Source organism: Camelina sativa, chromosome 6 (assembly GCF_030686135.1).
Source record: "Camelina sativa cultivar CO46 ecotype springtype chromosome 6, ASM3068613v1".
Taxonomy (NCBI): domain Eukaryota; kingdom Viridiplantae; phylum Streptophyta; class Magnoliopsida; order Brassicales; family Brassicaceae; genus Camelina; species Camelina sativa.
Genome location: NC_141885.1, coordinates 18,537,561 through 18,556,517, shown reverse-complemented (window position 1 = coordinate 18,556,517; position 18,957 = coordinate 18,537,561). Strand labels below are relative to the sequence as shown.

Genomic DNA, 18,957 nt, shown 5'->3' with positions numbered 1-18,957 from the left:
TTGCTATGTTTTGAAGAAAAATCATTAGCTAATCTGCTAGAATTTGCTTTTTGGTAAATTACCAAGGATCTTATCAGTTTTCCTTTTTTTGTCCACAAAAAAAGTATTGTGTTAGTGATCGTTGCATCTGTCCCTAGTGTGAGATTGATGCGATGTATAGTCAATTTAGTTGTTCTCTATACTGTAATCTTGTGGTGGTTGTCGGCTAATGTGTACCATCGTCATGATAACACAGGCCATAACATGTCCTTGTAGCCCAAATTTTGTAATTTTTTTTTTTCTAACCAAATTATATAACTTTAAAACATTTATCCAAATGTTACATCATTCGTATTCACTTGTTTCTATTTTCTTCATATAGGGTTACTCATATAAATACGCACATTAATTCAAGAACTCCACCAGGTAAATAATTAGAAAATTTTGTTTTTAGGTAGTTGCGCTGGAGAAGATTGGTAGAGTGCCCGTAACAATGGTCATAAATGATTTTGCATGTTTTGAAAAAAAAAACATGTTAGTTGCTCCTATGGCATATTATCCAAAAAGAAAAGAAATTGCTCGTATGGCATAATTCAACCAAGTAAAAATATTTTTTTTTAACGCAAAAGCCTATGGCGACGAATTCTTTTTATGACGACGACACATTTGATTTGAGCATCACATTTAACCTTGTGTTATACATTGTTTATTCTAGTATCCTCGCTTTAATTATAACTAAGTTCGGACCCGCACGTACGTGCAGAATTATGTTTATAAACCAATTTATTTAAGTATTTATAATCAAACTCATACTAATTAATATTCTAGTTTGATTTTTGGTTTAGTTTATTAATATTTGAAAATTTGAAATAATAATGGTTTCATCAAAATTTTAAAATTCGGAACGACATAATGATTGGACTGATAACAAACGAAATCAATTGATTAGATTCTATTAAATTTGTGAACTATCAAATCAAATATATAACCGTTAACAACGATGAAAACATGTTTGAGACAAATATGAATATTTAATGGTGGGCGTAATTCTCTTTTCATTTTGTCATGTTCCATCATATCCTATATCTGTTCTCAAATTTCTGTTGCATAAAAGAATACATTCCTAATATGGGACATTTTGAAAATAAGACAAATTTGTATTTTTGATCGAAAACAGGATGGGACCAGACGAAAACGTACATTCTCAAACTCCCGTATGGAATAAACATAAATATAAATTCATAGTATATTTATATATCATATGTTATAATAAAAATATTACAAAATTAATTGACTTCTTTATTCTTATTATTTTATATATGGTTCACCTATATTAGATTATGTTTTTTTGTTTTAATATTTTAAACTGTTATAGAACATATTTTATGTATTTTTTATTTCTAATTTATTTTGAACTTATGCTAGCTCAATTGAAAATAGTAAGATTTATTTTAGAACAATAAATGTATTTTATCATGTAATAGAACATGTCAAGAATTAGAATTATTTATTTAGTATGTGTAAACATATTTATTTAGTATAACATCCGTAACCCAAATTTTTGTCATTTTGGTTTTTAGTTCAGTTTCATATTCGTGTCATTTTTTTAATTATGTAAGTAAGTTGGTATATTTGGCAACATGAATATATGTCATGTTTTTTTTTTTTTTTTTTTTTAATTTTTAAGTGTGCTCCCCATTTAATAGTATAGATGACTAATACATCACATTTACCAGCAAACCTGAAAAATATTAATAATGAATGTCTCAAATGCTTGTCCTACCAATGGTATATACTAGTATATGCTATTGAATCGTCGGAGACCAAACTTAGATAATATATATATATATAACTATATATAAGTGCAGGAAAATGATAAAGCTAAGATATTCAACGGTTTTTGTGTGGAAATAAACTAAACAGGTTAGCACAATCAAGATTTGAAAGTAAGATAGAAAGCTGAAAGTATATGCTAATGAATAATTAGCAAATAATGCAGATTTAAGACTAGGGGTAAGATAACCACATTAAATTTTGTTTTTATTTAACTTCATGGTGTTAGGGAAAAATCTAACAAGATTTTCAGTGGATATTTTAGAAAACATGGAAAAATTATATTGTGTGATGATATGCACGATGATTCGATCCATGGGAATTAATTATAAAGTATATCTTAGATTCAAATAATTATACTATATATTGGTTAACGTAGTTTATTCGGTTAGGTTTAGTGATATCACCGAAACATGTTTTTTATTCAAGATATTTTTTAGATTTCAGTGAAAGGTAAATATATCTAGCAGCACTAAACAATAAACATATTCTACTCGAATGAAACACCAATAAAAACACTAAGCAACACCATCAAGGATATGTTTTGTAAAGATCTAATCTCTATATTTTGATTTATTAGTGACATTGATCGAGTGCACAAAACTTTTGTTTTCCGCTTCAATGTGGTTAACAACCAATTCATGTCGCTAAATCTTATATAAAAATATTTCTGACCATACTCCTTCACAAGTCAAAATCATCTCTAGATCTCAAAAGATCACCCAAAGGTATATTAAGACAACATTAGAGGTTTAGTTTAGATCTTGGTATATTAAGATATCTCTCCCTATACAGTTTATATATTTCATGGATGATCACTATTCATGATAATCCGAAAACCTAGCGCATGCAGATCAAAATAGTTCTTTATATTCTTAAAGAACAATTTTAACTTTGCCATTAAAGAAGGAATTATTTCAATCATGGATACAAAGCCAACTTATATCCGTAGTATTTTGTCGTTGTGGCTAAATCATTTTAAGATAAGCAAAGAATTGGTAATGTCGGTGAGGGCATCTCCAACCCACCTATATATTTGTTTTTTAACTCTATTTTAGAGTAAAATCTACTCCAATCCATCTCTATTTCTACCTTTATAAAAGAGATCTCTATTTTTTCCTCTATATATATAGAGTAATTCTATTTTTTCCTCTATAATAGAGTTGAACTTTTTTATTTATAAAATGGTCCTTAAACTTTAAACACTTTTATATTTATGATCACAATAAATAAAATATATATTTTAAATAGTTTAATAATAATTTAATGAAGTGGAGGTTTTTATTCATACCATAATATTATTTTTAATACAACAAAGAATAATTATTTAATATATAGGTACATTACTTCCGGATCCACCAATATCCCTAAAAATTTGTCCAATCGAACCAAACGACGTAGATGGAGGAGGAGCTTGCTGGTTTTGTTGTTGATCGTTCCGTTTTTGTAAAATTTGCGCTTGTTGAGTCTGAAGATATCCACGAACATTTGAATGTACGAAATTCAAGTCACCAAATAAAATTTTGTTTTCTTCCTTTAGCTCTTTCAAAGCATAATTTTTATTTTGCATCTCCAAATGTTGTTGTCTTTGTTCACTTGTCTTCTTTAATTGCTCCAAAAATTGTTTATTTCCTTCTTCTAAAGTGTTGATAATCGATGTTGTTTGATCACCAATTTTTCTTTTCATTTTGGATTTTTTTACCCCAAGAGGTCGTGGAGAGGAAGATCCACCAACAATCTCATCATCATCATTCCAAATTTAGTGAAGAAGAAGATAAATATAGAGATGCTTGTGTAGGAGAACCAATGGTAGGATTATCTGATTCTAACGAGAAGTTCCACCTCCAGGAGTCCAAATGGCGGAAGATGAAGATATCCGATTCCAAGAATTTCTAGGTCGATTTAGAAAAATCAAAGATAAAGAAGCTCATTTCTCACTTCGAAATGCATTAATTGAGCATTTGTGGGAAAAATACACTAATGTCGATGGTTAAAAAAATCTACTATTTTTTATTATTTTATATGATGCAATGTATTTGTTTTAATAAATGTGATATTTAAATAATATTTATGAATATTAAAAATTTAAATAATATCATAATTTTATGAAAGTTTCAAAAATACTAAAATAAATGGGTTAGTTTGCAACTTTTATAAGTAAAATGTATTTATAGTAAAATAAAAAAGAAATCTCTACGGAATATTCTTTTTTAGAGGAGAAAATAGAGGTATCCATAGGAGCAAAAGTCACTTTTATTATAGAATTCCTCTATTTTAGAAGTAAAAATAGGGAAAATCATTGGAGATGGTATAAGTAAAATGTCAAGGTTGCTTATTGAACCTATACATTAATTACTTCTCTTTTCGTCCAGTCTTTTTTTTTACAGCCGTCTCTTTGTTGAAGTATCGTTATTAATATGAGTGGAGCCTTCATCAATTCTATTATATATGACGCTTTATCCATACATTATTATCTTTGTGATGCATGTGTAATTAGTAATTACTGACTAGCAATCAGAGAGTAACTCTTTCATCATTATTATCATATTTCGCGGTTGTTTTAGCGTGAAACAAAGGCCATTGTAAGTGGAAAAATAAAGGAATTAAGTACGTAGCAAGCTGATCCATCGTTTTCTGTGAGCATTAAAAGAAAAGAAAAGCACATTATTGATGGGAAAAAAAAACAATATACAAAAATACAAAAAAAAAATCCACATGTCATTATTGTGGTGGTGTAGTTAATTTCCGTTTTTAGGCAGAAGCAGATATGGCTGCTGCGGCTGCGATTCGAGCCGCGTCACATATCGCCTGTTTATATTCCGGGTCAACAATCGTCTCTCCTTAACTTGACCAGAGTCTTTAAGTCATTTTCCTTTAGGGTCAAAAACCGTATATGTACTCCGAAACACCTAGCTTTGTTCACGTAAACAACTAAACAAGCTATAACTGGCTGGTTACATCTTCGATTTAGAGTTTCGGTTTACACAACCAATTAATGTTCAACAAACGGTTTTTTTCGTTATATATAGCAGAATTTGTTTATGGGAAGTTATAGAACTTGTGAGGGTTAGACTGTTAACATTACAATACTAGATATGTATAGTTGATTTCACCATGTTTGGTTGTCAAAGCAACATATCAAATGAACTTGCTTGCTACCTATATGCAAATAAAAAGTGTGGTCAGGAAACAAAACAAGTCATATACAAATTTGAAGCTAGAAAGATTCGGTAGGAACAAGTTATACAAAACTTATTCATGTAATAAAAAACAAAAACTAAACCATCGTTTACCACGTGCCCATCCAGCTGTGATTGCACTTCAACTTCTGGCTAAGAAACGGAAAGACAACATACCAATTTCGTCAATTAGGCTCAACTTTTCAATGGTGAAAGTGATTTTGTATCTGCTGAATAAAGTATAGATACACTCATTCATAAAAGGATATAAAATCTTTCAGTTAGAAGGTTAGCTAGTCTTCAGCTTAGATAGATTAGTTTTGGAACGTTCAATCCAAAGAGATTGCTAAAGCAACATTGTGTTTCATGTGTTTGCAACCGTTACCAAAACTCAACAGTTAGGAAACATACAATAATTAATGAAGTGGTGTCAGAAAAAAAAAATGTAAAATATTATATGCCGACTAAAGCATTGCGACCATTAGTTGTTGCTGAAATCGTCATCTTCAACTCCTCTTCAACTCCTAACGTTAGGCACGTTCACGAAAAGTTTTCGAAAAATATCCCACAACGCCAATTTTAAACCCTGAAGATTACATATTTACATTTGTATATATTATATATAGTTTTCTAATCTAAAGGAAAATGTGACATGGCAGTGAGGAGAAACTAAACCATCTTTCCTAATGGACAAGTGTCAGCAGAGCCATACAATTATAAAGTAATATAATGATTAAGGGGGGAGCGATGATGATATCATCAGTAGCTGAGTTGAGGGTAGAATGTGTAATTTACGAAAATGATTGAAAGTGGAAACGTAAGCTTTCTGGCTTTCGCGTCTTCTATCTGTGTCCGGGACAATACATGCATCAGAATCACACATCTGTGAATCGGAGCTTTATCCACTTATTGTAACTATATTTATCTTTTCACTTTCACGGCTAGGTCAAACTAATGTAACTTCAAATTTATTATACCTTCAACTGTTTGTGTAAATAATACACACATTAATCATCTTAATTATAAAAAAAATGTCATTGTGTACTAGTTTATCCCCCTACTGTGTTGTTGTTAGTTGTGTGATCATTTTTAAATGTGAACAATAACAAAATTATTCTAGAACCGGAGTAAAACCAAAAATTAAGAATAATGGATATCTTCTTCAACCAAAACAAAAGAAAGAATAGTGGATATCGTAATTTTTGGATATATGCGTTTATTAAATTATATTATGAGATAGATTAATTAAGATGCATGCATGAGTGTTTTTTTTTTTTTTATAACTTTTCACCGAGTGATCTATTCCTATAGTAAATCCAACGCTTTTGAATTATTTTCTCATATATTTATTTATTTACTAATGCAGACACTATGCTCAAACTCCTATAAAAGGAAGAAACCACCTTAGCACTTCTCCTCATTCCTCACTTCCAACCGTCCAAAGCAAAAAATACCAAAGCAAACAAAAAAAACTTCCTAAACCCAACTCGAGCGGTTTTCAAATGGGCACGGAGGACTACACATTCCCTGAAGGAGCGGAGGAGCTTCACCGCCGCCATCACACGGTGGAGGCTCCACAGCCTCAACCGTTCTTGAAGTCACTTCAGTACTCACTCAAGGAAACTTTGTTTCCGGACGATCCTTTTAGACAGTTTAAGAACCAGAATGCATCAAGAAAAGTGGTGTTAGGCCTCAAATACTTCTTGCCGATTTTTGAATGGGCTCCACGCTACAACTTCAAGTTCTTTAAATCAGATCTCATCGCCGGAATCACCATCGCTAGCTTGGCCATCCCTCAGGGCATCAGTTACGCTAAACTTGCCAATTTGCCCCCCATCCTTGGCCTTTGTAAGCGTGTTATTATTCACTATTTTCTTCTAATAATTAACCGCTAAATTTCTGTATTTATTAAAAATTAGCTTCTGTGATACAACCAAACTCTTAATAGGTTTGTGTATTTATTGTACTGTCTTTGTGTTTTAGATTCGAGTTTTGTACCGCCATTGGTGTACGCGGTGCTAGGGAGTTCAAGGGATTTGGCGGTGGGTACGGTAGCGGTTGCGTCTCTTTTGACAGGTGCGATGCTGAGCAAAGAAGTCGATGCTGAGAAAGATTCTAAGCTTTACCTTCACCTTGCTTTCACCGCCACTTTTTTCGCCGGCGTTCTCGAAGCCTCTCTCGGCATTTTCAGGTTCTTTTCTTTTTTTTTTTACTTTATTTATCCTTATTTCAATTTTGTCTTTTTCATATGGTTTTGCTTGTGTAAAAGTATATGGAGTTATATTATACAGTATATTTGGATCCAAAGCATGTGGACAAAAGATTCTGGCATAAAAAAATATCTACCAAATAGTAACTTTTTCTTACCTTGATTTCTTCCTTTTGTACGTGAAAAAAAAAAGCACTCTAAAATAATTCACAAACCCCAAACTTGGAGTGAAATACGTCATAGCGAGTTCACGTGAAACAAAGATAATAATAGTAGCTGATTAACGAGCCAATATGGACAAAGCTAGATAATTATAGAAAAGCTTACGGTAATATAATTACTCGACTGGTATAATGATTGGTTTAATAAAAATATACTATGCAACAGTGGAGAATCATACTAGAATACTGTAATATAATTACTTTAATTGACTGGTAAGAACGGTTGAATATACATGTATACAAATCATAGTGTCATTGATTCAAAAGAACACGAGAGATTCACTTCTGTCAGCTCTGTGACGTATAGAAATAGTATATTATAGGTCGAATCTTTTATTTGGTTCCCCAAAATTTGGGTATACCTGGCCAGAAATGGATTAGGACCTACAGGCTTTAACTGAGGTCGGTGAGTTTGATCATGATGACATGTATTAAATAATGCAAACTGATTGTAACTGATTGTTAATTAATTAGTACGTAATACACAATATTAAAAATAAAATAAAAGAAACAAAAAATAATGAAAATGAAAAATTTGCAGGTTAGGGTTCATAGTGGATTTTCTATCGCATGCAACGATAGTAGGATTCATGGGAGGAGCAGCGACGGTGGTGAGTCTTCAACAGCTTAAGGGTATCTTCGGACTTAAGCATTTCACTGACGCCACTGACGTTATCTCTGTCATGCGTTCAGTTTTCTCCCAAACTCACCAGGTGTCTCTCATTTCCGCTATGTCTTTATTACTAAATTATTAGTATATCATTAGTTTACTAAATACTCCATCCAAAATATCATCCCCGAGGTCGATGATTGTTCTCTTCATTAAAATAATCATGGTATTAAACAGTAATTAAACATGTGTTTATGTTTTGTTTGTTTATTTGTTTTTTGTTGATGTGTAGTGGAGATGGGAGAGTGGCGTTCTCGGATGTGGTTTCCTTTTCTTTCTTCTTTCAACCAGATTTTTCGTAAGATTGATTCTCTACCTTTATCATTTAAATAAGGGACTACGTAATTAATACTAGTGCATCATTTATTTGGACTTGGACGCTACAATGATCTTTCGTATAATTATTCCATTACTACTTTATTGCTCTTCGTCTTTTTCAATCTTTATTTTCTGGAAAGAATTAAAAAAATAATGTGACGAGCGATTGGAAGTAATCCTTAGATGTAATTAATTACACTATATTAATGGAAAACCTGATTCATGCTTTAACTACGAATTGATGATGCAGAGCACGAAGAAACCAAAATTCTTTTGGGTGGCGGCTATGGCTCCTTTGACCTCAGTGATTCTTGGAAGTCTTTTGGTTTACTTCACTCACGCTGAGAGACATGGTGTTCAAGTGGTATTATTCATTCTCTCTCGGATCACCTTAATTATCTTTCAAATTCGAAAATAAGAATAAATAAACAAAATCATTCTCAATTAATTAAGACATATAGCGTGTATGTATGTATTTCACCAAAATCTATAAACAATTTAATTTAAAGAAAAAGAAATAAGTTAGGTAGAATATTATGGTCAGAAAAGGAACAAGAAGCATGAAGTTGAAGGTATAGACTTATGACAAAAGATGTGGGCTCATGGACTTTTGTAGTTTTGTCCGAAAGGGAGAGAGATATGATAGAATAAAGTAAGGTGTACCGATTGATTGTGCAGATAGGGAACCTGAAGAAAGGGTTGAATCCACTCTCCGGTTCTGATCTCATCTTTACTTCGCCTTACATGGCGACAGCTGTTAAGACTGGCCTCATCACCGGCATCATTGCTCTCGCTGTAAGCCCACAGTCTCTATTTTTTTTGTTTTATTCTAAATTATATACAAAGTTAGAGATATATACAGTATATAGATATGTTATTATTACTATGGAACTATAGACTAGTTGCAAGTAACTGGATATAAGTTTTAAAGCTTGAGAGAGTACTAGCCAAGATATAAGATAAGACGAAGATATAAGATATAGTGTTATCATTAACTTATAGATGTTATATACTCTCTCGTTTCAAAATACAACATGTTTTAATTAAAGCACGCAGATTAAGAAGTCTTTACTTTTAACAAGTTCAACTAATCAGAAACAATACTACATAATATAAAATTCTAAACTAATCTAAAAGTTACATAGAAACTTGAAAATATTCTATATTATGAAACAAAAAAATTCTCTAAAACATCTTATATTTTGAAACGGATGGAGTATAATATATTCCTTATCTATTTACATATATGCTTGTTATAGCAAGTAAATTAACTAACTAAAAAAATCAAGCTACCTATTCATATAAATAACGATTTTGATTGTAAATAGTGAAACTTAAAAACTTATCAAAATAAAATAAAACTCATGTGTAAAATGCAGGAAGGAATAGCTGTAGGGAGGAGCTTTGCAATGTTCAAGAACTACAATATAGACGGGAACAAAGAAATGATAGCGTTTGGAATGATGAACATCGTTGGTTCCTTCACATCTTGTTACCTCACAACAGGTAAGTACTCTACTAACACACAGCATATGGCTTCTATATATGAAGACAATTAGCACATTAGTCACATTACAATACATGCATGTTATATCATTATAGGGAAAATCTTGTAATACAGTATTTAATTAATTACGACGTACCATGCTACTAGGACCGTTTTCGAGGTCGGCCGTGAACTACAACGCGGGTTGTAAGACGGCAGTGTCCAACATAGTTATGGCAATTGCGGTTATGATCACACTGCTCTTCCTCACGCCGCTTTTTTACTACACACCACTCGTCGTCCTCTCGGCCATCATCATATCCGCAATGCTCGGACTCATTGACTATCAAGCTGCCATCCATCTCTGGAAAGTCGATAAGTTCGACTTCCTAGTCTGCATGAGCGCTTACGTTGGGGTCGTATTCGGCAGTGTAGAGATTGGACTCGTCGTCGCAGTAAGTATATACCTTATAGTGCCGAATTTACCTAGACTTCATTATCTTTTTTTTTTTATTATTGCTTTCTATTTGCGTTTGTCATTTACACACTTGCAATTTACCAGAATATTTTAAGACATTTTGCAACTTTAAGAAATATTTTTTCTAAAACAGCTTTAAATGTTATTTTTTTTCTTTCGCCGTGATGAAGGTGGCCATATCGATAGCAAGGTTGTTGCTGTTTGTGTCGAGGCCAAAAACGGCGGTGAAGGGAAACATACCAAACAGCATGATATATAGAAACACTGAGCAGTACCCTTCATCAAGAACCGTTCCTGGTATTCTCATCTTAGAGATTGATGCTCCAATCTACTTTGCCAACGCCAGTTACTTGCGTGAAAGGTAACCTAACCTTCATTCGTATACACATGCCAAAGATTGAGGATTGGTTTTGAATTAAGTTTTCAATACATCTACAGAATCATAAGGTGGATCGATGAAGAGGAAGATAGAGTCAAACAATCAGGAGAAAGCAGTTTACAATATATCATACTCGATATGTCCGGTAATGATATGATACTGATTTTCTCTGACACTAGCTAGTATTGTTTTCGCTCGAGTCTTACTTTGTGTGTGTTTTTGTAAAAAACAGCTGTTGGTAATATTGACACAAGCGGTATAAGTATGATGGAGGAAATTAAGAAAGTCATCGACAGAAGGGCGTTAAAGGTAAACACAATACGTCGCCATATAATATAATTACATTTTAAGGATATATATGCGCTATCCGCCTATCCGTTACCTCATATTATTCCTATTTTTTTTTTATAATCACACAGTTAGTATTGGCAAATCCAAAAGGAGAGGTAGTGAAGAAATTAACCAGATCCAACTTTATCGGTGATCATTTGGGAAAAGAGTGGATGTTCTTAACTGTAGGAGAAGCCGTGGAGGCTTGTAGCTTTATGCTTCACACGTTTAGAAACGAACAACCAGCCTCCACTAAAGAGCCTTGGAACAACGTATAGTACTCCTTATTTTTGTTGTCGTTTGTGTGACTTCTCGTTATTAAGTAGTTTCGATGTAAACTCGTATATCCAGGAAACAAGTAAAACATGAAACACATTTTGTAAGATTTGATTGTGAGTCAAAGTGACTACTTAAACATGATACGAGTTTACGATCAAAGACTACAAAACGAGTTTACAAACATGAAACATAGTCGTTTGTGTGACTATGATAAGAACGTAAAAGACTTCTTATCTGTAAACCCTCATTACAATGAATCAACCCCTGAATTGATAAGGTAGGAGTTACAGTTCTCCTCCCTTAACACCCAAGAACAGAGCACATACGCTCTAATTCTTGTTTACACATCAATGATCACCCAGGATGCCTCTATGTTTCATCTCCATCTCTATTTATACCCTATTCTTCTCATGCTTCTCTTTAAATCTGCACATGTGCCTCTCACATGTGCACACCTATCAGACTACTCCTTATTAAGTAGTTTCGATGTTTATGTTTTCAAGAACTCGGAAGAAGTTGGTTCTGATTTCCACCAGATTATCCGGTTAATTAAGAACCAAACTTGGTATACTTCGGTTATAGTTGGCATTTTAAATTTTGGAGCAGCATATCTTAAAAGGCCACAAAAGCTATAAATAAAGGCCCATCAGGCTAGAGAACAATCAAGGGGTTTGACGATAATAATCCTGTACGTCAAGGTCTACCATACGAAGCTTCTTTGCTCCATACAAAACAAGCCACGTAAGCGTACAATCGGATAGAGGCAGAGATTCACGATACTCACGATGTATTCTTTTCATGACTTTTGTGTCTTTTACTTTACAACCAATAATAAAACGCCACGTAGATGAATGCTTCGTTATGAAAAACCTAGTGTGGACACGGACACCAAAAGCAGAGCAAAGAAGACTTTTGTAAGAAGAAAAAAACAGAACCTAGAGAGAGAGAGAGATGTCGTCATCTTTGAGCAACGACGAGTCAGGACTCGGTGAGTCAAACTCTTCGAGGGGAGCAGATGGTGGTGACTACACGGGTTACGAGTCTCGATTCCAGTCTCAGCGGTTTGACTCGTCCTTCTCTGATTTTGACTCCCAACCGGAGAAAGACTTACCAGGCGACGATTCGTCTCCTCTGTCCAACCAAGGGGATTTACCGGAGACTCAATCACCGCCGTTCATAAACGGTTCTGATGCTACGAACGGTTCGATTTTGCCGCCTCCATCGGATATGGAGAAAGAGGAAGGTTTTGCTTTTAGAGAGTGGCGAAGGTAAGCAGCTTTCTTCGTGCATGCAAGCTTTTTGATACTCTACTTGATTTATCACTCTGTTTTCTTAAACAAAATAATTATATAATCATCTTTGAATTTCTGGATTCGATTCTTAGAGATTTTCGTGAGTTTTGGACCAGTCTTATAATTTGCTTAAAACCTTAATTTAGCAATTGACTTAGTCTAAGTTCTTGACTCCAAACGTTGACCAAATATTACATGGAATCTCTTAGTTTGTTCAGGATAGTAACTTAGATGGAATCTTTGGGTTATGTATGTAGTCCATGTGATTGTGTGGTTGATTATAATATATGTCTATATATATATATTGAATAGCTTACATGAATAAGTCTTGTTATGATGTGTATTGAAGGCTAAATGCTCTGAGATTGGAAGAGAAAGAAAAGAAAGAGAAAGAGATGGTTCAGCAAATTATAGAAACAGCAGAGCAATACAAGGCTGACTTCTATAGCAAGCATAACGTTACTATTGAAAACAACAAGAAATCTAACCGCGAGAAAGAGAAGGTGATTTTGTCTTTGTAAACTTGTTGTTGTTATCATTCAAGATTGTTGTAGATTAGGTCCAAGAATATTGAATTTTGAGTTCTATAACAGATGTGTTTGTTTATTTTGGTCAGTTGTTTTTGGAGAATCAAGAAAAGTTTTACGCTGAAGCTGACAAAAACAATTGGAAGGCGATTGCGGAACTCATACCTCGTGAAGTACCAGTTATAGAGAGTAGAGGGAAGAACAAGAACAAGAAGCCAGCTATAACTGTGATCCAAGGACCAAAGCCTGGGAAGCCCACTGATCTGTCTCGTATGCGTCAAGTGCTCACGAAACTCAAGCACAATCCACCAACTCATATGAAGCCAAAATCACCCTCACCATCCGGAGCTGACTCGAATGGGATCAGTGAACAGGTCACAGCTACAGAGAAGTTGTAGTTTGTGTTTGTGTGACAAGTTAGCTTCTTCTTTATTTAGCGTAAACCGTCTTTGATTTGTCAAGCTTCCACATGCTCAGTCCCGAATTTTTGCTTGTTTTGGCTTACGTCTATGGTCTTACTCTTTTACCATTGTTAGCTTTTCCATACAGTTTTCAACTTTGATGTACAAAGATATGTAACATATCCAATAAAACTATACAAATGCGTGTGAAGTGAACCCCCTCGGTCTATATTATAACTATAGAATAAAATTGACTATTCCAATAAATTAGTAGAATTAGCTATTATTGATTGAAATCAGGCCCATACTATTATGACCAATAAATAAAGTCAAGCCCAAAGAAGACACACACACACACCGCACGTGACACGTTTTGGTCGCATCGCATTCGCATCCTTATCGAATCTCTGTATCATTTGGCGGCAACCGTTTGATCGCAACCGTTCAAATCAACGGACCTTCATTGAGTATGATCATATATAAACCGGCTATAGCAGGTAAAAGCACCTGGGATATTACTGGACCTCTTCCTTCTTTTAATTAAACCGGTGATCGCCAATACTAGGTTTTAACAGGTAACCGGTAGTAAGCATCTCTTTCCTTTTTTTCCCCTCATCTCTTATGCTGCTGCTCTCTTGATCGTCTTCTGATTCTGCTAGGGTTTTCTGAGATCTTCCGTTTCTTCTTCTTCTCGAATTACTCTTACGGTAATTTTTATTTTTTCATGATAAGATTTGGCTTTTAAACTTTCTCTGTTGTATTATATATGTTGAATTTGCTCTGACAATTTTTTTTTTTTTTTTTTTTTTTTAAATTTTCTGAGATGAAATTATCAAAATTATACAAAGATATTGATTCGATTTCGGTTGGTTATGTAGTTGGTGCGATGAAAACAACAAAGGGGAAAGATAAAGTTAAGACCACAAAAGAAGCCTTGAAGCCAGCCGATGACAGGTTTGATCGCCAGTACAAGCTTATAGAGTAATTTTGTGAGAATTTGTGTCTTGCTGAAATTGGCCTTTCAAGTATCCTTTTCAAAACTGGCTTTGCTTCAGCTGTAACTGAAGTAGTTTGTGATCATTAAGGCGTTGTTGATTTTTGTAGCTTTGGTTGGTTAGACCGGTTTTAGCATTTGTTGCTTTGTATATTATTATTGACCAAAAGGTTTGGTGTCTGTCTGTCTGTTTGTTTGTTCAGGAAAGTGGGAAAGAGGAAGGCACCAGCTGAGAAGGCTAGCAAACGAGAGACTCGTAAAGAGAAGAAAGCTAAAAAGGATCCGAACAAACCCAAAAGAGCTCCTAGTGCTTTCTTTGTCTTTCTGTATGTATTCTGCTGGATGGTTTCCTTTGAAAGAAATTGATTCCCACTTGAATTATTCAACTTCTTATAAAACTGTTTTTCATAATTTACTGATTTCTTGTTTCTTCTTGTTTCAGAGAAGATTTTAGGATAACATTCAAGAAAGAAAATCCAAATGTGAAGGCCGTCTCTGCAGTAAGCATTTCGGAGATTCCTTGAAAGTTTACACGTACTTAGTCCTTGTTATATGAAGTTCTTATGGTCTTACCTTGTCTTTTCCTTGTGAAGGTTGGGAAAGCTGGAGGGCAGAAATGGAAGTCAATGTCTCAAGCTGTAAGTATCTGTCGAACTTTCCTCTAAATTAATGCTAAAAGAACTGTTGGGAGTGAGACTAATAAACTTGGTGAATAACATACCGATCCAACCTGTGCTAAACTAATCCATGGAGTTACCAGAGAAATAAAATATTGGTTATAAAGTCTCCGAAAACACTACTTGTCAACGCTCTGTTGTGATGATTATACCAAAAAGGTGTCTACTGTGACATTGACATGTGTTTCACCTCTTCCATTCATAGGAAAAAGCTCCATATGAAGAGAAAGCTGCAAAGAGGAAAGCTGAATATGAGAAGCAAATGGATGCATACAACAAAAACATGGTAAGCCCTAATCCTTTCCTCGCATATATAAAAAACTTTTACATGGCTAACTCTTTTTTATTGCAATGGGAGCAGGAGGAAGGGAGTGATGAATCTGAAAAGTCTAGATCTGAGGTGAATGATGAAGATGAAGCCAGTGGGGAGGTAAAATTCCGTTAAACATTGTAGAGTGTCTCTATAGTGTATTTATACACGACCCATTTTCTCTTGTTGTGAGTGTTTGCTTTCTGAAGATGTATGGTTGGCTTAATGTTTCTCTGCAGGAAGAACTACTAGAGAAGGAAGTAGCAGGTGATGATGAAGAAGAGGACGAAGATGATGATGACGATGATGAGGACGACGAGGAAGAAGAGTAAACCGGGGATGGAAATCAGATTTTGTATCTCAAACTTAACTGAGGGTCTGTAAGCTAAGTATCTTGTAATTTGTGTGTCGTAAACTATAGATCTAAAATCGTGTGTTTTATCTTTTCCTTTTCCTAAGAAAGCGAAACAGTTGTTAGCATCCCTCGGGATGTTTGTTTCAGCTTTTTTGCACAACAAAATGTAACACTGGCTGCTTTAGTGATCATCCAAATCAAAACACAATAGGTATATGATAAACTCTCCCTGTATCTCCGGTCCCTTGACTTTCAAGGTTCTTTCAAAGTTACGTGAAAAGCCTAACTTTGTTTCGCTCTAACAATGTAAACTTCTCAATAAAATGTAAAACTAGCACTCAAGCATAATTATCCTAGCGGCTCCAAAATTTTCAAGTGAAACAATTATGTCCCAAAAGTGGTTATTGAGCTTGGTCTCGACTCCGGTTATCATCGGTGATCTTTTGAAGCTGCTTCTCACTTGTGGCGATAAGGCGTTTTACCATGTCGAAGGTTGTCAGCCTAATGCTGCAAAACAAACATAAACAGCAATGGATGTTTCAGCATGCCTCTACTTATTTGCAATGTGAGTTTCTAACGTTTAGATTAAAACAGTACTCAAAGATCCAAGTTAGAGACCTAAAGAGTCTCAAGGCATATGTACATAACTGTGTTTTGCATATACTAGCATTACAGGTTGATTACAATATTATCATAACAGCAATCTGACATCAGAAGTCTAACCTGCTGTTTGGAAGAGTTTTCAATGCATTGGGTAAAAAGCCACGGTACAAGCCTATAAGCCCATCACGGTCTATAATTCCTGCACAGCCAGATGTAAAGATGATTCAGTTCAAAACTTAAGTCTTTTGCTTCATACACAACATGCACTGTAAGTAAATAGATATCTTTTGATGAAGATCTTGCTACATAATGAGTTGGATGAAGAAATAGACTAATTTACCAGCAAATGCTTCTGGAATTGACTTGTATGGAGTCCCTCTCATTTGCATCTGCCGTCTCACAGTGTCTAGAGGGTAACATGTCAGTGTTGCAATACCAGCTGAAAGAACAGCTGTGAGCAGAGAAGATTGTGCCTTTTGTCTATATTCCTCCGGTAAAGACTTCTTCACCCTGTTGTTAGTTACGGGGCAAAAGATATATATTAGCCCGGTTCAACTTGTTTTGGTATGAGTACTTAAAAACAGATAGGAAGAAAGTTTAGAAAACTCACAAATCGAAAATACAAAAGTTTACAGCAATGTATGGAGCTATCCCTACTAGAGAAGGTCCTAGACCGTAATAGAAAGATGCGATTCCTTCATCACGGAGCATACTCAAAGCAACCTGAAAGAGTTTACATTGCACCATAACTTTCAATATATGCATGAACAATAATGATCAAATGAAAAACCATTTCACCTGAGACATTGTTCGGTACCCAGGTTCAACAGCCAACCTCAATCTCAAAACATCTAGTGGGTATGTCAACTGCAGAAGAATCAAATAACAAGAATCAGACATAGCATACATCAAGTAGACAAAGCATTTTGTACCTATATTTCAGACATACATCAGTACAGCCCCCATCATAAGGATGTGAGCTGCTGATGGAACCATTTAGAGGAAACAGTTAGGCTCCACAAGTAGATAGGTAAGCTTAAGAATTTGCTAACCAGGTAAATATATATCAAACCAGAATTACTTACCAAAGTAGAAGTCATGCCAGCACAAGCACCCGCTGCAAGTCTTCCGATTACTGAGAGCTGGTCATCTTTACCTTTGAACAAGTTCTGAATTCAAAAATAAGGAAGCATCAGTCAAAGGACACAAATAATAGAGAGACAGAGCAAAAAAATGTAGAACTCTTGCTTTAAGCTGAATGTTATCAGTTTCAATACAGGTAACAAAAAAAAAAACAGCTAATGCAATCAAGCAAAGTTTCCTAAAGGCAGTCATATAAGCTAACTCTCACACAAGCTCCCTGTTGATAAATATATCTAGCAACTAATCTGTCAATTCAGATATATTTTATCATCTTGAAGCTATGCTTGTACAAACATTATTTTATTATGTCTGTTTAATACATAAACCAAAAAAATGACACAGACTCACCTTGTAACTCTCGTAAGCCAAAAGCTGAACCGCGCTGTAAGGTAACACTCTTATAACCTGATGCCACATTTTCAAACTCAATATCCAAAAAAACTCACTCTCCCATGTATAAAAAACACACACACACACACACAAGTTTCAGAGCAAAAAAAAAAAAAAACAGTTAAAGAGAACCTGAGGTAAGTTTCCCTTCCAGTAACCTTTCATTCCTTCTTCTTTAGCTATCATAGTAATTGCCTACCAAAAAAATCCATTTCCAAATAAACTCTTGCATCATCTCTAACAAGAAAGACTAATAAGTTACATACCTCTATAAATCCTATAGCCTTCTTTGCACTCTGTTGTCCAAGTCGTATACCTTGTGTCTGCAGATTAAAACACCCTATTCAAGATTAAAATAAAACACTTTCCAAGGTTCACCTTCATCTTCTTCTACTGTAACACAGTAAAGCATAAAAGAGTGTACGGGTATAAAAAACCTGCATAAGAAGCTTGATACGGTCAAGAGGAGCAGTAACAGTTTTAGCGGCGGCTCCGGCGATAGCACCAGCGGCGAAGATTGCGGCATCTTTGGGGACGAGAGCAAGTATAGCAAGAGGATTGTTCAAGAGCTGAGCCATCGTCGGAGCGAGTTCTCTCTGCTCGCACTTCTCCACCATTGAAATGCACGCGAATTTTCGGAAACCGACATCTCCGCGAGCGGACACGGCGCGACGGCGGGGGAAATGTACGGTGCCGGATTTAGCTGGGGAAGAGGCTAGTAGAGAGGAATTGAGGGAAGGGATACGGTGGAATGTGAGAATGGCTCTGTCTTCTTCCATGGTTTTTGAGTAGATAAGGCGAAGTAAAGGTTTTTTTGGTTTCGAAAAGAAGAGAAGCCGTTCTGTGTGATTCCGTCAAATGGCGCCAGTACAGTAGGGGTCGAGTCGATAGCATTATTGGGCTT

At 34.8% G+C, this 18,957-nt stretch overlaps 4 protein-coding genes and 1 pseudogene across 4 annotated transcripts; 3 read left to right on the top strand and 2 right to left on the bottom strand.

Annotated features, from left to right (window-relative positions):
* Positions 1-3,139: 3,139 nt before the first annotated feature.
* LOC147942796 (uncharacterized) lies at positions 3,140-3,762 on the bottom strand (annotated as a pseudogene).
* A 2,467-nt stretch (positions 3,763-6,229) lies between these two features.
* LOC147942795 (sulfate transporter 3.1-like) lies at positions 6,230-11,520 on the top strand. The gene is made up of 12 exons (XM_087453317.1): positions 6,230-6,839; positions 6,975-7,182; positions 7,963-8,134; positions 8,324-8,389; positions 8,660-8,773; positions 9,088-9,204; positions 9,789-9,915; positions 10,064-10,350; positions 10,544-10,734; positions 10,812-10,897; positions 10,985-11,061; positions 11,172-11,520. Exons 1-12 carry the CDS (start codon positions 6,494-6,496, stop codon positions 11,358-11,360), a joined length of 1,980 nt encoding a protein of 659 aa, XP_087309443.1. The 5' UTR covers positions 6,230-6,493; the 3' UTR covers positions 11,361-11,520.
* A 600-nt stretch (positions 11,521-12,120) lies between these two features.
* On the top strand, positions 12,121-13,797 carry LOC147942794 (clathrin light chain 3-like). Its single transcript, XM_087453318.1, has 3 exons — positions 12,121-12,629; positions 13,003-13,156; positions 13,270-13,797. Exons 1-3 carry the CDS (start codon positions 12,313-12,315, stop codon positions 13,576-13,578), a joined length of 780 nt encoding a protein of 259 aa, XP_087309444.1. The 5' UTR covers positions 12,121-12,312; the 3' UTR covers positions 13,579-13,797.
* A 193-nt stretch (positions 13,798-13,990) lies between these two features.
* LOC147942793 (high mobility group B protein 1-like) lies at positions 13,991-16,140 on the top strand. Its single transcript, XM_087453316.1, has 9 exons — positions 13,991-14,156; positions 14,241-14,288; positions 14,460-14,535; positions 14,779-14,901; positions 15,018-15,075; positions 15,169-15,213; positions 15,458-15,538; positions 15,614-15,682; positions 15,802-16,140. The coding sequence occupies exons 3-9, from the start codon at positions 14,468-14,470 to the stop codon at positions 15,892-15,894; spliced, it is 537 nt and encodes a 178-aa protein (XP_087309442.1). The 5' UTR covers positions 13,991-14,156; positions 14,241-14,288; positions 14,460-14,467; the 3' UTR covers positions 15,895-16,140.
* On the bottom strand, positions 16,083-18,919 carry LOC147942792 (putative envelope ADP,ATP carrier protein, chloroplastic). The gene is made up of 10 exons (XM_087453315.1): positions 18,491-18,919; positions 18,320-18,376; positions 18,186-18,248; positions 18,012-18,068; positions 17,606-17,689; positions 17,319-17,387; positions 17,131-17,243; positions 16,861-17,030; positions 16,641-16,719; positions 16,083-16,424 (listed from the first exon to the last, which is right to left on the bottom strand). Exons 1-10 carry the CDS (start codon positions 18,830-18,832, stop codon positions 16,319-16,321), a joined length of 1,140 nt encoding a protein of 379 aa, XP_087309441.1. The 5' UTR covers positions 18,833-18,919; the 3' UTR covers positions 16,083-16,318.
* Positions 18,920-18,957: the final 38 nt, after the last annotated feature.